Source organism: Dermochelys coriacea, chromosome 3, assembly GCF_009764565.3.
Source record: "Dermochelys coriacea isolate rDerCor1 chromosome 3, rDerCor1.pri.v4, whole genome shotgun sequence".
NCBI classification, from domain to species: Eukaryota; Metazoa; Chordata; order Testudines; family Dermochelyidae; genus Dermochelys; species Dermochelys coriacea.
The window spans coordinates 14,568,623-14,585,642 of NC_050070.1; the positions used below are offsets into that span (position 1 = coordinate 14,568,623).

Genomic DNA, 17,020 nt, shown 5'->3' on the forward strand with positions numbered 1-17,020 from the left:
CATCTCAACTAGCGTCAGTTAGGGCATCAGTTATGCATCAATTAAGGCTAGGCATCTGTAAGACTTAAGTGTTGCTTAGGCTTGTACTGGCACTCGGCCCAGAGGTGAATTTCATCCGGAGAACCGAATGGATTCTGTCATATGTCTGCTGCCCCATTAAACCCATATATTACCAGCAGCACAAGACTTTCATCATATTCCGGCCTTTTAACCAGGCTTTAGATTGTAAAAGCAAGAGCAGAGAAGAAGGGTGTTAAGCATAATTTTTACTGGGGAAACCACCAATTCTTTATACCTTTCAAAAGGAAGAAAGAGAGACATCCATCAAACTGTCATTGCAGATTAGATGCCACAAACCTAAGCCCATGGAGCAGCCAGGAATCTGTAAACCTTTTAAAGGCTACGCCTGTTTTTGATTTTTTTTTTAAACTTTTATAGATTTTAGTGGAAAACATTAATGGGCCAAGGGATGTTTCACGTTTCTCTAAGGTCTGACAGACTCTACACAAACTGGATAGAAGTCCAGTCTTATGGTTCAGGTTAATTAGCTTCTGTGTTATGACCAAGAACAAATAATACTGTCTGTCTTTCTTATTAAGTCAAGTTTGAAAAGTTGTGTTTGATTTAAAAAAAAAAAAAGACTGCTGCACCCTGGCTTCTGTTTACATTTAGCCTGATATGAGGTGCCCTTTATATAACAATAATTTGATACTACTCACAATACTTGGCACCCCGAGCACTAGAGTGGAATGTAACAAGAACACTTTAGCAGGTCGGAGTGTGAGTAAACTCCAGTAGTGCTGGAATGAAAGGGTAGGGCATTCAGTGTATGTCTCTCCCTCGCTTGGCATTCACAGACAGTAAGAACTCGAGGATTAACATGCTAGACTCCGTTTATTACACATGGGTGGATAAAGCAATTACTTGTCTATCAAGGCTGTAGTAAATTGTGCAACAGCATTAACATGGGTGGATATGGGATAAATGCTATTTTGCCATAGAGGGTGCTGATACACAAGATAATCCTTCAAGTCTAACTTGTAAAGACTGTTTTCCTTTGGAGTTTATATCATGTTTCCCTTGCAAGCATACACAGAAACGGCGACTTTTTATTTTCAGTCGCATTTGCAGCTCCCTTTAGCCATCTTAATTTTATTAGACAGGTTATTTTAGAAACATCCCTTCTTTAATTACATTTAAACAATCTACTTAAAACCTGTTGCACAGGTAGAAACACAATCGTCTTTTAATGCAGCAAAACAGTCTTTTGAAAGACGGTGTATACACACGGACGTATCCCTCCCTTATTACTGGACTGTTGTATCGCGTGAACTCTCATTCTAACCACAGCATTCGGCCTCTAATATGCCCTTGGTTTTGGAGAGAAAAAAAACCCGAAAGTGCACCCTATGAATGTCTAGAGAGCAGAGGGTTGCAAAACAGCACACAATTAGAGAGGTCTTAGACTAGATTAAAACTAAGTACCTTAAATCTGTTTTAATGATTGTGTTTACATCTCCCCCTCCTCAGTCCTTTAAAGTAGTCAGGTTTCGCAAGCGTTAAGAAAACCAACCCCTCCTGCCTGTTGGAGGGAAGCCAGTTCAAAGCAAGAGATTTTTTCACTCTCCCCTCACCCTCCTTCTTTTTCTATGATCTTTACTGCTCTTCAGTGTAGCAAGACCAGACTAAGGATCTACTTTATAGAGTAGTTTTACCTTTTTTTAAAAAAAAATGTTTCTTCCCATTCTTTATAGAGATTTGTTTGATAACAATGAGGATGATAAAGTTGGGATGAGGAGCTCTTGCTCTTTTGAAATGCGGCTCCCTTTTAAAACATTTTTTCCTTTGCTCAAAAAAAAAAAGAAGCAATAAATAGACCAAAACCAAACAAAAACCAAACAAAACATAAAATAATTAAAAGGAAAAAGAGTGCAGCAGATACTAGCATGCAGAGGGAATGAAGCCAGGGACTGGGAATTGCGTGAAAGTCTCTACTTGTACGATTTCTCTTTAGAATCCTCTAAACAAATTTGCCAACCATGGCTAGCTGGGTTGCTGACACATATACTGGTGCATTATGTTCTTTAATGAGGTTTAAAGGTGAACAAGAGTTGTGTTGAGATGCAGGGGGTTCCAACACGGCCTCTGTATTTCCCATGTGTTTGTGGCAGTAGGGTTTGTTTTTTAAAAATAGCCATTGCATTGCGTGAATTTAAAAGCCTGGAGGAAATGGTGAATCACTTGGCTGAGCTGGGGAAGATCTCCCAGTGGGAGATGGTAACTTCTTTAATGCACAGTTCTGAGCTGCACAACAGAGGAGAATCGGTTTGGGGTGGGGTGGAAGGGTAGATGCCAAAGCACTGAGCACCTGTAGTGCTAAGTCTGAAGTGAAGTGTGGTTCTCTCTGGGTGAGGGCAGGAGGGAAGGAGTTGTTATGTTACTTGTTATGCCACACTGCAGTGTGATTTTGAGCAGAGCATAGGGGAGATGGAAAAGTGGGAGATTCCTGAACTGTGGCAGCCTCAAGCTGGGCTGAGGAGCAGGACAGAAGGGTAGACTAAAGATGATCACGGGGGAAGCAGTTCCAGTTAGGGCCACGAGGGAAACCCTTCCTTCACTTCTGCACTTGCTCTTTTCTTGGGGCTCCTTGTATCTTTCATAGCTCCAGGTTTGTTCTAGAAACGAAAGGCAAGGCAAATGTAGCGGCAGCACTGAGCTCCCGCACACAAGACCCATAGGGCCCAGTGGAGGGAATAGCAGCTCCCTCCCGTGACCACCACCACTGCCCCACTGACCTCAATGGGTACAGGGTTGGGGCTGTTGAAACACTGCCCCTGCTGGAGCTGGTGAGATGCAGCAGCCAATTTTTGCATCCGCATTCTGGGGGAGAGAGGGTTATATCTCGGGTTGTTGTGATTTGCTGAAAAACCTGACCCCTAAAGCCTCCTCCTAGCTGTGCACATGTGTGTGTATGTGTTTGCTTTTCATAGGCCATGATTTTGTTAAAAAGAAATGGAAATCTTAGCACTTTATATTTTCAAATATTTTACAAGCCCTGGTCTTGATTCACTCTCATGGGCACAGAGGGATGCAGTTTGCCCCATGCAGAATTACCCCTCAATCTGCAGGAAACTTTAAATTTCAAATGGGGCTTTGCGGGAGTCCCATCTAGGCAGGCTAGCTGGGTGATGAGCTGCAGTGAAGCTTGCTATTGCTCCCCAGTGGGAAAATGCCTACTGAACTGGGAGATGCACTGAGGGCCAGATCTTGCACCATTTAAGTGCCAAGGCTCAAATCCCATCCCTGGCTGACCCTACCCACTTTGGACCTGATCTAAAGCCCACTGAAATCAATGAAAAGACTGACTTCCATGGGATCTGGATCAGCCCTTTGTTGGCAGTACTGGCCTGCTTTGAACCTATCCAAGATCATTGTATCATTGGGGTGAGGGAATTGGAAAGAGCTGGGATTCCACCAGTGGACTGAATCGGGCCCTAAGAATAAGAAATCAAGTCAGCTGAGCCTGTTTGCTGTGTTAGTTTTCATGTCATTTATTTATTTATTGATTAGTGTCAGGTGTATTTTTGACCCGCTCTGTGTAAAAACGTCTCCACATTAAGAACAAAAACTTTTCGGGGTCTTGATTTCTGTCCATGTGCGTGTGTAACCCTCATTAATGCTAATGGAAGTCCTGTGTGCATGGTTGGGAGAGTAAGCCCTTTAGTCTTTCATGTAAACTGGTGCCTTTAGCTATTTAAAAAACAAACATCTTTTTCCCTCCCCTGAGTGAATTAAAGCCAGTATTACGCCTATGGAACACCTTGTTTTATGAATTATAAGAACTTTTCATATGTAGAACCTGTGGCCTAATTATGTAATTATGTCTCTTGGGTAGATATTTTTCTTCTCATAATTATGTCTTTACCCAAGAGACTGGAAGGGCTCCAAGCTTTCCGCTTTCATGGGTAGAAATTGTTTGGCTCTCTTTTTCATTCTTGTTGATGAATTTTGAGTTGTATGCAGCATGTATGGCTTAGCGAGGGGGACTGCATAGGGAAAGCAACAAGGAGCACAGTGGTTTGTCACAAACAAATATTCACAGGAATATGGATTTAGTAAACAGGAGCTTTTCTGGCTCAGTTGAGGGACCTTGCTTGCAAAGATCTAACGTGATCCTTCTGGATAGAGGTTGATTTATGGCATTGTTTTACCTCTAGAGCCCAGATAGACAGTTGCTTTGGAGCTGTATCTTGCTAACATGATGTATCTGAACAATATAAGAAAGATGAATATCCCTGCCTGAATCAATGATGTCATTCACTGCCAGCACAACAAGCTATCTAGAAGTCCTTGGGCCCAATTTTGAGCTGTTTCACCAGGGTAAATGCAGAGTAGTTCCTTTGACTCCAGATTTACGCCAGTATAATTGAGATCAGAATCAGGCCCATAGAGACATATCAGGCTGTAAATTCACATGTGTAATTCCTATTGATATTAATGGGATCAAATGCAGTAAGATTCCAGAGACAATGGGGCTTGAAAGAAATTGCTGAGACATTTAATTCATCTCTTTCACTAGTGTAGCAATGTTGTCTACAATGCACCCCAAAGTATTTTACTAGTGTAATAATCTCAAAGTGTACTAGGGTAGTCATCTCCTGGCAGATCATTACATCGGCCAATCAGTTCCAGTATCGGGATTTTTTTTTCCTACTATCTAACTTAACTTTTCCTTTTTAAAGTTTCCTACCGTTAGTGGGGAGAGGAATTAATCAGAGATTCCACCCTTAGGCCCTAAATCTGCTCCCATTGAAGTCAATGGAAAAAATCATCAGTGGGCTACAATCTAATTCTTTATGCTGCCCCCTTCCTGGAGCTCCCATGTGTGTTACTCAAGGCTGCCACACCTCTCCTTTAAACACACATCTGCTACCAATCACAGTCTGATGTCACACAGCTTGGAAACAAACGGAAAACCTGAACACCCCTTTGGCCACAAAGAGCAACCTGGATGTGCTGCTTTGTCTATCCTTCAGATTGTAAGTGGCATGGGACTGGGACCATCGCTTCCTCTGTGTTTATACGGTGCTGCGCCCTCTGTTGGCATATAACAACAAACAGCTGTGCCTAGACACTGAGGCAAATAGTGCATGTCAGAGCCTCCATTCTAACTGGGATCACCCACAAAATCTATGCACAATAGGTGGATGTGTAGGATCTTAATTTCACCTTCATTTATGAATTTTCTATGCTAGGCTTTCATACAAAGATATTTGACTCCCCCATCATTTACTGTTTTTGTTGTGACAAAAGCATATCAAAGTGAAAGAGGTGCAACTGGGTGAAGATTGAAAATACCCAGCCCACTCAGGGATAATAAAAACATCTGTCGACAATCTGGTAACCAGAGCTCCCTGGTACCATAAAAAATTAGTGGGTGGTTTGCTTGGTGCTAAATAGAGAAATCTACATTGTCCCTGCATATGGCTAGACCAAGTATAATCTGATTAATTTTCAGCCCCACACCCAAAAGCTGCAGAATAAAAAAAAAAGTAAAAATCTTGGGGCATCAGATTTACATTAGGGTTCTCCAGGTTGACCTCTCAAATGTTCATTTGAAGTGGCCAGAGGCTGTCAACTAAACTGAGCCCAGTGATCAGAGAAAAGTTCACCTGCCAACAGATATGGACAGCATTTCTGTGATCCAGGAAACTAGGAAGCAGTCAGATCCATCTAGAGTCAAAGCTGTAGCCTGTTTTCTGCCCTGGAAGGAATGGGTAATGTATGATAGCCCTTATGTGCCATCTTTAACATGTTCTTGACTGAATCTTTCCTGCTTTGATTGGCAAGTTTGAGTAGCATGCGAAGTTATGGCATGTGTCTAGCCAGGGTTTTGTTTTGTTTTATTACATTGATTGCGTCAGATCTATTTTCATACTCTGAACTGGGACTGCAACTCCTGCAGCAGGTTAACCACAGTGCAGTCTGCTTCCAGAACCTTTGATATACAGATTTGGTTAAAAGAGCTGGGTAGGATTGGTAGACTAGGATATTGCTCATTGCAATGATGTGGTACATTCACAAAAGCAGGCACCTAAGTCTGGGTTTAGGCTCCTATGTCCCAGTTTAAATTCCACTGCGATTCACAAAACTCCCTCTGAATCCTGTAAGTGCCTGAACACACTTGGTTTCTTAGTTTTTGCAATAAAAAGGTTGCTAGGTGCCTATGTTTCCACCTCTGGACATACACACTGCTGCTTCACTATTAACATCTATCTCCCACCTCAATCCCAGAGCAACACACCCCCTGGGATGGAGACAGGTGTTTGGCCACCTAATTCGTTTGTGGGGCCCCATCCGGTAGGTGTGTCAGAGGCTGCCCATCAGATCAGGCCCTGCACATGACTTCACACAAAGAGAGAGAGGGAAAGGAGGAGGAGCTCCCTCATAACTTTTAACTCAGTAGTTAGGGTACTAACTGGCATGTGAGATACCTCCCCCCCCAGTTCAGGTCCCCCGACTGTGTGATGAAAAGAGATTTGAAAAGAGATCTGCCACATTGTAGGTGAGTGCCCAAACCACTCGTCTATGGAATATTATGATGTGGGGCTCCCTCAGTCTTTCCTGTTGAAGTTGTTCCACTATGAATAAATACTTAGAATCATTGGAGCAGTGGGAGTGGACCCTGGATCTCCCACATCCTGGGTGAATGCTCTGCACACAAGGCTATTGAGTCATTCTCATAGCTGTGCTCTCTCTCTCGCACATGCACCCTCTCTGGCCCAAATGACTAAGTATTTGGCCGCAGTGGAACAGCTTCAACAGAAGAGACTGAAGGACCCCACCCCCATCAGAATATCCCATAGACCCCTGGCACTCCCCTGAGCTGTGGCAGACCCCTGTTCAAATCCTTTATCCTCAGGGGGGAGGAATTGAACTTGGAGTCTCCTATGTGAGTACTCTAACCACTAGACTAAAAATTATGAGGGAGTTCCTCCTTCCCCCTGCTGCCCTCTCTCCCAGTTTCTTGCAAAAATTGCCTTTGGCTCCTAACTCCAAAGGGGGTTCGCAGCTGAAGATGGCTAGCAGACAGGTGCTTCCCTGAAGCTTGGATTTAGGCACCTATCTCTGAGAGAGAGGAGAGGCATAGGGCACACCCTTTTCTTTGGTATATCCCACTGGCTATCTTAAGTGGCTCCCAGCCTAGCATGCTGGGTTTTGTAAATCAGGCTCAGGTGCCTGTTTCTCCCCATTCATTGAATACTCAGACTTTGTGAGTCAGTGTGTTCCTGTGATTTTTACAGTGCCTAAGTACTTTTTTAAATCTAGCCTTATGTGGGTAGAAGAAGCTGTTGGGACTTGAGGATAAGAATTCATGGATGCTATTCCAGGCTCTGACTCTGTTCTTGGATTCTGAGAACAAATATACTAGAATACTTTGTTTAACTTCTTCCTATGTAACCCTTCTGCCAGTTGGAGTTGGCAGCAACCAGGGCCAGGTTCTATATCTAGGGGTTCCTTTTCAACATACAACACAAAACTGACTCAACCCCCCTACCCAGTAACCTGGCACAATTACATACTATTCCCTGCATGCCTCTAAGAGCCAGTACTTCCTCTCCCGCAAGCACAGAGTCTGAGTGTAGAAAAGAAACTTTTAACAGAAGGAGAGAAGTAACCTGGCATTAATTTGGGAAAACGCCACAAGCAGGATTCATAAAACCATTCATAAAACCATGAGCACAAGCCCCATCTCAGAATACACTGGGCAGTGTCCTTTTCCCTCAGGTTCTTAAGTCCAGCAAACAAAAGTTCATTTTACATGCCCCTTCCTTCTCCTTCCACCACACCCCACTCACAGTTGTTGTCCTTGGTCAGTGCAGACCCAGAGCTCAGAGGTGCATCTGCAGAGTTCACCTCCTACCCTGGGAGGGGGTGGGGGGACAACAGGGGGCACAAGAAGGCACCTTGCTCGCTCCACTGTCTGGGCACTCATTCACTGCTCCTCTCCCCTGGCCACTCACTATGATGTCTTCAGGTCCCACCACGTAACCCAACTCTCAATGATTTCTGCTATTAGTGTGGGAGCCTCACTGCTAATACACATTGGGCAATCTCTTGCATCAGAGACACTGTCCCAAAGCAGGTCTAATGCCTAATTCTAGAGCTATCACCCACTAGAAAAAGGAAAGGTCAACTGGTATTTAGGACCCTCAGGAAAGACCCACATCACCAGCTACGTGATTCCTGTTCTCACCCTTTCTCAATTCACTGGGTTTTGGCACCCATGTCCTCTGCCTAGCGGGTGCAGTTTAGTTGAGGGTGAGTCCCTCAATCAGGGTATGCCAAGCACAGTTCTGCTGCCCTTGATTCACACAACAGGATAATAACCCTTTAGTACCCCTGCCCCAATAACAGAGAGACTTGTGATCCAACATCAGCCAAAAGTGATCATTTGGGCAAAGCAGTCCCATCATGCTGAGCACCTATCCTGTTGGATGTGCCCATGCAAACAAGGTCAGCTCCTGACGTCCTCTTTCCCAGCTCATCACTAGATGTCAGAGAAAAGTTCATTCAGACCCTGCTTACACCTATATTGTGTCCTCTCTTTTTGGGTCTTTCCAGTGATTTCAATGGGCTTTGGATCACACCCTGATTCAGTATCTGACTAAATAGGCCGAGTTTTTTCAATATCATTTCATATCAGAGACTTACTGTGTCTCTAACCACCTTTGTAACCTACTCCTGAACCTGCTCTGTTTCTGCTATAACTTGTTTGAAGAGGGTGACCAGAATTGAACATAGTATTCTGGGTGAGGCCATCTCATTGAGCTGTATAATGCTATTAGAATATTTCCAATATTATTTATTCCCATTCTTTATAAAGTCTAACATTGCTTTTTTATGTTTTAAATCACGGTTGCACATGGATCAGAAGTTTTCATTTAGCTGTCTACAGTGACACCCAGGTCTTTTGTCTGAAATAAATTATGCCTCACACTCGAGACAGAGAAATACATCTTTTCTTAGTGTGCTCCCTGGGGATCAGGAATTTCTCTGTCAATGGATGCATATATCACTACCGAGATGAAAAGCAGCCTATACATGTATAGCATGTATTTCATTATTCCTTCTCACGTGCTGTTTGGAAAGTATTTTTCTAGGGAGTTTCAGTGTATGGTGTACCTTTTCCACAGTGACTAGGGGTTTGCAGGTCCATAGGTATGTAAGGCTCTTAGGGTGGACTTCACACAGGTGCCTAACTCCCATTGAAGTCAATGGGAGTTAGGCTGTTACATAATTTTGTAAATCACACTCTAACTCCTGTAGGTTATAAGTATTTCTGAATTTATTGTTTTCAGGCCTTGTTCTCCAAGGACAGCCTGGTGGCCTTTGATTTAAAAACACTGCAAGAGTCACAGCTCAGCAGCACACAGGTGTCATTACAATGGAGGTTTGGTTAGAATGGTTTTATTTGTCATTAAAGATAGGTAAGGGACTTACTCAGCCATGGCTTTTGTTATAATACAACAATCACACAAACTTGAGAAGACAAAATTTAATAAAACCTCTCTAGGGGATATCACTATGTAAGCTGGGTGTTATCTGGCATCCAGAAACCCTTTTGTCCCAATATTCCTTTGTGTCTTGGCTCTAAAATAAAAATATTGACAAGGGGAGGGGCAGGCCAGGAATGTCTATGGCTCTTATTTGGCTTCTAGAGCCTGACAGGGTCTGTCTAACTGCAATTAGATACCTGTGGTGGGCCCGTGCCAGCTGAGTTAGGCTCACAGTACTTTGGCTAAGGTGCAGTGTAGACATTTGGGCTTGGGCTGCAGCCCAAGCTCTGGGACCTTCCCATCTTGCAGAGTCCTAGAGCCCAGGCTGCAGCCTGAGCTGGAATGTCTACAATGCAATTAAACAGCCCTTTTGCCCATGTCAGCTGGCTGGGGACAGCTGCGGGTTTTTAATTGCAGTGTAAATGTACCTTTTGCTTCCTTGATGCTTTGGGTCTTCCAGACCTGGGGAACCCAACCTCTTGGGCCTTTTAAAATTTTTTACTGTAGACTCCTCCAGTATCAACCAGCTACAGAGTTCTTTCTTCTTCACTTCCTATCCTAAACTGCTGTGTGCAGTTATTTTCCACTAATAGACAGTTGCTGCATTCTGCCTCAGAAGTGGCTGCTTTTCAGTGTTGGATTAAGTTTGGAGTAAATAATGTATGTAGTTAAATATAACCTTTGTTTTTTACAGAGCTATGCGCTGAAGAATAAAGCATGGTCAAAAGCAAGTTGAAGGGCATCACGTGCATACTTTTACAGACCTGGTCAGCAGTGATGACTTACAAATAACCACAGATATAGTTAACACATTATATAGTTCAGGTTTGTGTATCAGTCTGTTAGGAAAGTGCTTTGGGATCTCTGAGGAGGAAGGGCACTAGTTAAATGTACAATAGAATTTTTGTCTGAAAAATCAAAGCAAAAGCCCATTTTGGGGTTGATTCATTTTCAGATAAACTCAGCCCTGGTGAGAGAGATTAGGGATAGGCTAACTCCGTTTGTGGTATTTTGAATTCACCGAAAAGAGATTATATTCTGTTTAGGAACAAATGCGAACAAAGGAGAAAGGGGAAAAAATCCACTGGAAAAAACAGGATGGAAAATGGCACAGGCAGAGGGAAAAACAAACACAGAGCTTGTAAAAAAAGGAGAGAGGTTGAGGAGAACTTCTATGGAAAAATACTTTACGTGTGAAAGTTACTTCTTTAGATTTAACAACACCTAACTTGTACCACAGTGCTTTTCATAGGTTCAAAAGACAATGCAAAACATAGCCAGTTAAGATATTATCATATTAATTAAACTGTGATTATAACATTACCACGAACAAGCCAAAAAACCATTCTATATCTATGCTAATCAACATTTCTCCGATATATAGGGCACCCACTTGTGCCAGCCGAAGTTTGGATGGGCTGTTCTAATATGTAGCACCTGTTTCCCTTTAATTAGGAGGAAGAAACGTGTTTGTGTGGGGGGGGGAACATGCTTTAAAATGACAGGAAAATGAGTCAGCAAATTCGTTTAAAAAATCTTAACAATTGTTTGAGACTCCTCTAATCTCAAATTAGATCCACTTCTCTTCACACGCCCATTCCAACTTCTCAATTTTCTGTATAGAAATAGGATTTCTCTGAGTCTTGTACTAGTACCTGTACAGAAATTGCTTGCTTGCTTCCACCATCTGTTGTCAGGGTTCCAGTTAGATAATGTGTGTTATATGCCAGGCACTCAGGTACTAGGATAATGGATGCTATAAAAAATGCCTGTTTCGAGAGATGAAGGATGGTTACAGTACAGGACTGGGAGTCATAGGATCTGGGTTCTAGCTTCTGAGTTCACTATCTATTACCTTAGCTAAGTCATTTCACCTCTCTGTGATTCAGCTTCCCCATCTGTAAAATGGGGGAAATAAACCCTGTCTATCTCCTATTCTAAAGATTCATTCATTAAATTCAGTGAAGTGCTCTGATACTCTGGTGATTAGCATCATGGAAAATGAAAAAAGTCTTTGAATACAAGTATGATGATGGAGGATGCATAATTTCTATGATAGAACTGACAGATCTTAAGTAAAAGTACTTATAGTATCAGCATGTTGGAGTGTGCATTCTTATTTTTCATTAATGTCATTTCCCCCTTTAACTTCTAACAACTGCACAACATTAAAGAACATTCCTGGTTAATCCATGCAGCATTCGCGCAGCTGAGCTGATAGCGGGAGCTGGAGAGGGAGCAATGATGGGGGTAGCCCATTAAGTGAAGGGAAGTATGGGACCCAGCAGGATTCGTGTCATCAGATGCAGTTTTGCCATGTTTTCCTTATTACACCACTCTTTTGGCTTCTTAAAGGAGACTGGCTATTTAGTTCTGATTTATGATAAGCTCCAAAGTTACAGAATAATAAGTGAACCATAAAGACTAATTGTAACAGAGTAATACCAAAAAAAAGGTCAGATTTTCTTAGCTGTCTGCAAATCTCCATAATAAATGGAACCAGTCCTGGAACAATCTCTCACTCACACACATATATGGATAGGAGGCTTATCTACATTAGAAACTTTTGCCACTTTAATTATCCCACTATAATTAAAGCAGTAAAAAATTGCTTTTATGTACACAGTTTACCAGTATAAAAGTGCTTATACTAGTATAGCTCACTCTGGTTTGGGAAGTGGATGTGGTATACATAGGGCTTCTGATTTTAGGTTTTTAACCAACAAACACCAGTACAACACCCCAAAGCAAAAAATAAAAAAATGAAATCAGTGTTTATCCAATAAACACTGGAAAAATACCAGAAATGGTTACTCAATTCATATTGACTTCCATTTCCCATTGCAGATTTTTTGTATAGGTGATGTCTGTGATCCCTGGCTTGTATCTAAGGGCTTGTCTACTTGGAGCAATACTGTGGACTACAAGGATGTGATTTTTAAAGCACATTAATGTGTTGCTCATTAGTTGGTCTGTGTAAACCTTTTCTGGTGCACACTAAAAGTTCCCTAGTGCTCTTTAACATAGTGCTGTGTGAAACAGCACTGTGTGTATATGTAAAGAGAAAGCCCCGTAAAACACTATTTGGGGGCATCTACATACAAATCAAAAAGTGCAAAATATAAACACCAGAAAATGAAATAAATAAAACCAGAAAAACAGAAGCCCTTGGTATATGCTTATAGTGGTGTAACTGCATCCACAGTAGGACTTTTACTGGTATAACTGTCACAAATAAATTACACCTCTAAACAGTAGATTAGACCATGCAATGTACATGCTGCTCTTTCATTCTGTAGAACTCACAGTGGGACAGATCCTCAGCTAGTCTGAGTTGTCATAGTTCCGTTGCAGTCAATGGAGCTATAACAGTTTAGACTATCTGAGGATCTCCACCCCCCCAGTTTTTAATACTCAGGTGCACCACTGTCTAGTCGGTACAGAAGACTCTATGGCATATACCCTCACTCCCTGCCACCATTCTTTCACCAGCTTTGGTTTCTGTCTCTAGCCAAAATGCCTAGAGAACCCACAAACAGTTAATAGGTCTTTACAGATAAGTTGGGGATTTTTTTTTGTATGGTAAATTGTTCAGTCGTGTTAATAACCCTTTTATCTTATGATTTGCTGTTTCCAGGGCACAGACAGAAGCTTGATGACTCTAAACCTAGTTTGTTCTCTGAACGCCTCAGTGATTTAGGGCGCATTCCTCATCCCAGTATGAGAGTAGGGGTCCCGACTCAGAGCCCACGGCCCTCTCTGAACTCTGCACCAAGTCCTTTTAATCCACAAGGACAGAGTCAGATTACAGGTAAGAGACAGAACCATAGGTTTGACTTGCACAGGCAATGGTAGTAATTGGTTGTGGATATTTTTGTGTCGACTGTAGAGAAGTGAGGCTGTTACAGAGTGAGAGATATGCACCAATCAAAGCTAGCTGGGGAGCAGATTTTATTCTGTAGCATTTAAAGATGAAAATGTCTTTCTTTTCTTAAATTAATTTTTTTAAAAGACCAAAATGTCAAAATCCAGCAAATAGGTGAGAAATCTGGGGAAATCCAAGCACCATGATGCTCTGAAATAACCCACATATGTGCAGTGGTGCAATACATAGAGATATTCTACCTGAACATATTTACTCAGCCGTGCTGTTTACTTTGCTGGCAAGAAAAGTGGCCAACATTGTACTGGTGTTTTCAGGATAGTAATGCAACCTTCTCACACTGTGGCTTCTCTCTAGTGCCAGTTTATAGCACTTTCACAATCAACAAACTGGAGTACCTGAAATTCTCCCAAGGCTGCTAATGGGGATTGTATGCAGCCGTTCTGACTTCTGCTTTCACTGTGCTGAGAGAAAAATAATAAATTACTGTGTGTAACAAATTATAAAAGTGAAATGAGATTTTAACTATAATTGTGCCAAAGATTTGCAACAAAATCCTAAAAAATCCACATCCAAAATTCACTGGGGTCAGTATTTTGTTAAAAACATGAAGACTTAGTAGCTTTTACAAACTTTTTCCTGACAACCTGTGCCTGATTGTGAGTCAACCTGGGAAGATTTATGGTTTCATGTTTCAAGTGGTTTTGACATGATACCAGCTGAAACTCAGTGGTTTAGATGAAATGTTGTGGCTTTGTTTTTTTTTTTAAAAGTTCAAACCAGTTAATTAATTTGCAGCAAAGAATAAGTGGGTTTTTGTTTGAACCCAAAACTCAATGTGAAACCCCATGAGAATCGAAACTGAAAAATAATTGTTCTCATGAACCTTGGTGAATGGAAACTGCCAAGTTTCCCACAGCTCTAGAGCTCTCGCTTTAACTCTTGTGAAATATGAATATAATATATATGAATACCATGGGACCTGCCATCCACTGATATCTCATATCAGGTTCATTTGCCAGGCTTCCCTTTTATTAGTTAGGCATCTGAAATCTGGATTTTGCTGCATATAGTGCTGTAGTTAAGAAGTGCCAGACCAAAAGACCCATGGTCTCTTTAGTCTTGTATCCTGTCTCTGACAGCAAATGAGGACCCAACTCAACTTGTAGAAAAGACAATGTACAGGCTTCCCACTTCATAGGGGCTGGATCAGGCCCTCAAAGGCATAACCGAAACCCTCCTCTTCCTTCTGCCTCTGTATAGTTTACCTATTGTGCAACACTGTTAATGAAGGGGGGGGAGGGAAAGTGGAATTCTTCCTGACCCACATCTGGTGATCAGCTTATGGCCTGAAGCAGAAGGACTGAGAGCCCCTTGTAACTTTAATCCTCGCTAAATGTAACTTCATATACCGTTCTCATTCACATAAAAGCCTCCTGTAGAAATTGTGCTTCTGGGTTTGATTAATAATATACTTCTTTGCCTTGTTATGAATCAGCAGCAGCACTTACAAATCCTGGAGGTGAAAACTTCAGATGTTTAGATGGCTGCAGACAAAGCCTTGGTCTTTACTACTCACAGCACAGTTAGAATCAACAGTTAAACACGATGAAGACTGTGCTGACTGAGGCTATGTCTACACTACAGACTTTACAGTGGCACAGCTGTACCACTGCAGCTGCATTGCTGTAAGGTCTCCCGTGTAGCCACTCTAGGCTAGGGTGACCAGATGTCCACATTTTATAGGGATAGTCCTGATATTTGGGGCTTTATCATAAAGATGCTTATTACCCCCCCTCCCTCTATCCTGATTTTTCACACTTGCTATCTAGTCACCCGACTCTATGCTGATGGGAGAGAGCTCTCCCAGCAGCATAATTAAACCACCCCCCAATGAGCAGCAGTAGCTATGTTGCTGGGGGAGCGTCTTGTGCCGACATAGTGCTGTCTACACCAGCACTGTTGTCGGGGAAACATTTTTTGACACTCCTGACTGACAAAAGTTTTACTGCCAAAAGTGCTAGTGTAGACATAGCCCAAGACTCAGGTTGGTGCTGCTGGGGCAGAGGAAAGCGTCTTGAATTGGGAAGGGGTGACTTCTCTATGGAGTCGCTGAGTACATCCTCTCCTTGCCAAAGAGATTCACAGTTGTTGGGCACTGTTGAATCCCTGATGGCTGTCGTTTCCCCAAGTAGCAGCAATTATTCCTACTACTTTTAAAAATTTGCAGCTAGTTAAGGGGCTGCCGACTCTCCCTACAGTCACAGCCCTTGCCACAGTCCTCCATGCTTTGTCTGCCCCTGCTTGTATGAATGCAATGCACTCAGCCATTGAAGACCACTTGCTAGCATTATGGTAGCCCACCTGCTTAATAGAGCCATCAGTGAGAGCCTGGTACATCTGTGCTCCATGAATTGCACTGTCTCCCCTATCTGTTTTTGGGTGCTATTCAACATGTTGATTCTAATCTATGTAACCCTATATACTTTGGAGCCTGGCTGCCTTAGGGAACACTTCTCTCCCCATGCTCTACCATGTTGGTGGTGGTACTTTTCCTGAAAGTCCCTTGGTGCACTTTTGGGGGTTGCAAATACTACAGTTAGTGGAGTCCTTTGCTGAGGAATGTAGGCCTGAGAGAGACAAGGTTTACAGCTCAGAGAGCTGAGTGAGGCATACCTCTTTGATCAATCAATAGCTTGACCATGGGAGATTGCTGAATTTGTGCTTATTTGAGGGTAGTACAGCCTGGGTAAGGAGCAGTTTGTGCTTTCCTTTGGTGCTGTATTTTCTCCAGGTAACATGGATGCTATGCAATAGATGCATACCCACAAAAATGAATCAATAACAACTTAGCCTTTTCTATCCATTGCTCTCTTGGTATGGTCATTTGAGTGAGTAGGATTTGGCTGTGTAATAAAAAGAGAAGTAACCTTTGTACAGAAAGAAAGGCTTTTTATTACATTTGATAAAATTAACTAGGTGTTGCTTTGTAAATGCCTTAGTTTGGTAATTTTTTACCCTGTAATTAAGATAAAAGAAAACCATTAGTTCCTACTAACTACAGCAGTACACAATTGTTTCGTTATTATGAAAGCCAGTATGTAACACAGTTAAGCACAGTTAAACTTCTTTTGTTTAATTCCAGTTTAAGTTTTGCATAATTATTGCATGATCAAACATAAATAGTATTTAGAACCTGGCCATCTCCTATCTGAGTAGTAAAGAATTAAGAACGGGCCCTAATACATCTGCTGGTTTACTGTTACATTTCTTTTTCTGGGTTCTATTTGTTTTCCTATAGTATCTGAATACTGTTTTTTTTAAAAATACACCACGCTCTTGAACCTGCTGAAGGACCAGTTTGTTTAAGTGGAGCATAGCTTAGCTTAGCACAGACTTGTCCTTATTCAACATGGCATTTTAACTATTATTCTGCAAAAGCAACATCGAAGGGTCATTAAAAAACAAATCATCCAATAAGCAGATACCTTTGCTGAGGTAGTGCAGATCCAATTTGAACCCTGCATATTGCTCATAAATCAAGTCTCATGTCTACTCACATTCGGTTCCTGGTATA

General features: G+C 42.1%; 1 protein-coding gene across 5 annotated transcripts in view; it reads left to right on the forward strand.

Annotated features, from left to right (window-relative positions):
- The window catches only part of RUNX2 (RUNX family transcription factor 2), a 211,331-nt gene that overhangs the window by 134,743 nt on the left and 59,568 nt on the right, over positions 1-17,020 (forward strand). For 4 of the 5 annotated variants that reach the window (XM_038397368.1, XM_043510130.1, XM_038397365.2 and 1 more), the window contains one exon: positions 13,198-13,371. The exons of the other annotated variant lie outside the window; for it this stretch is intronic. In XM_038397368.1, the coding sequence (XP_038253296.1) occupies positions 13,198-13,371 (174 nt within the window). The remainder of the gene's footprint in view (positions 1-13,197; positions 13,372-17,020) is intronic. 5 annotated transcript variants of the gene reach the window in all.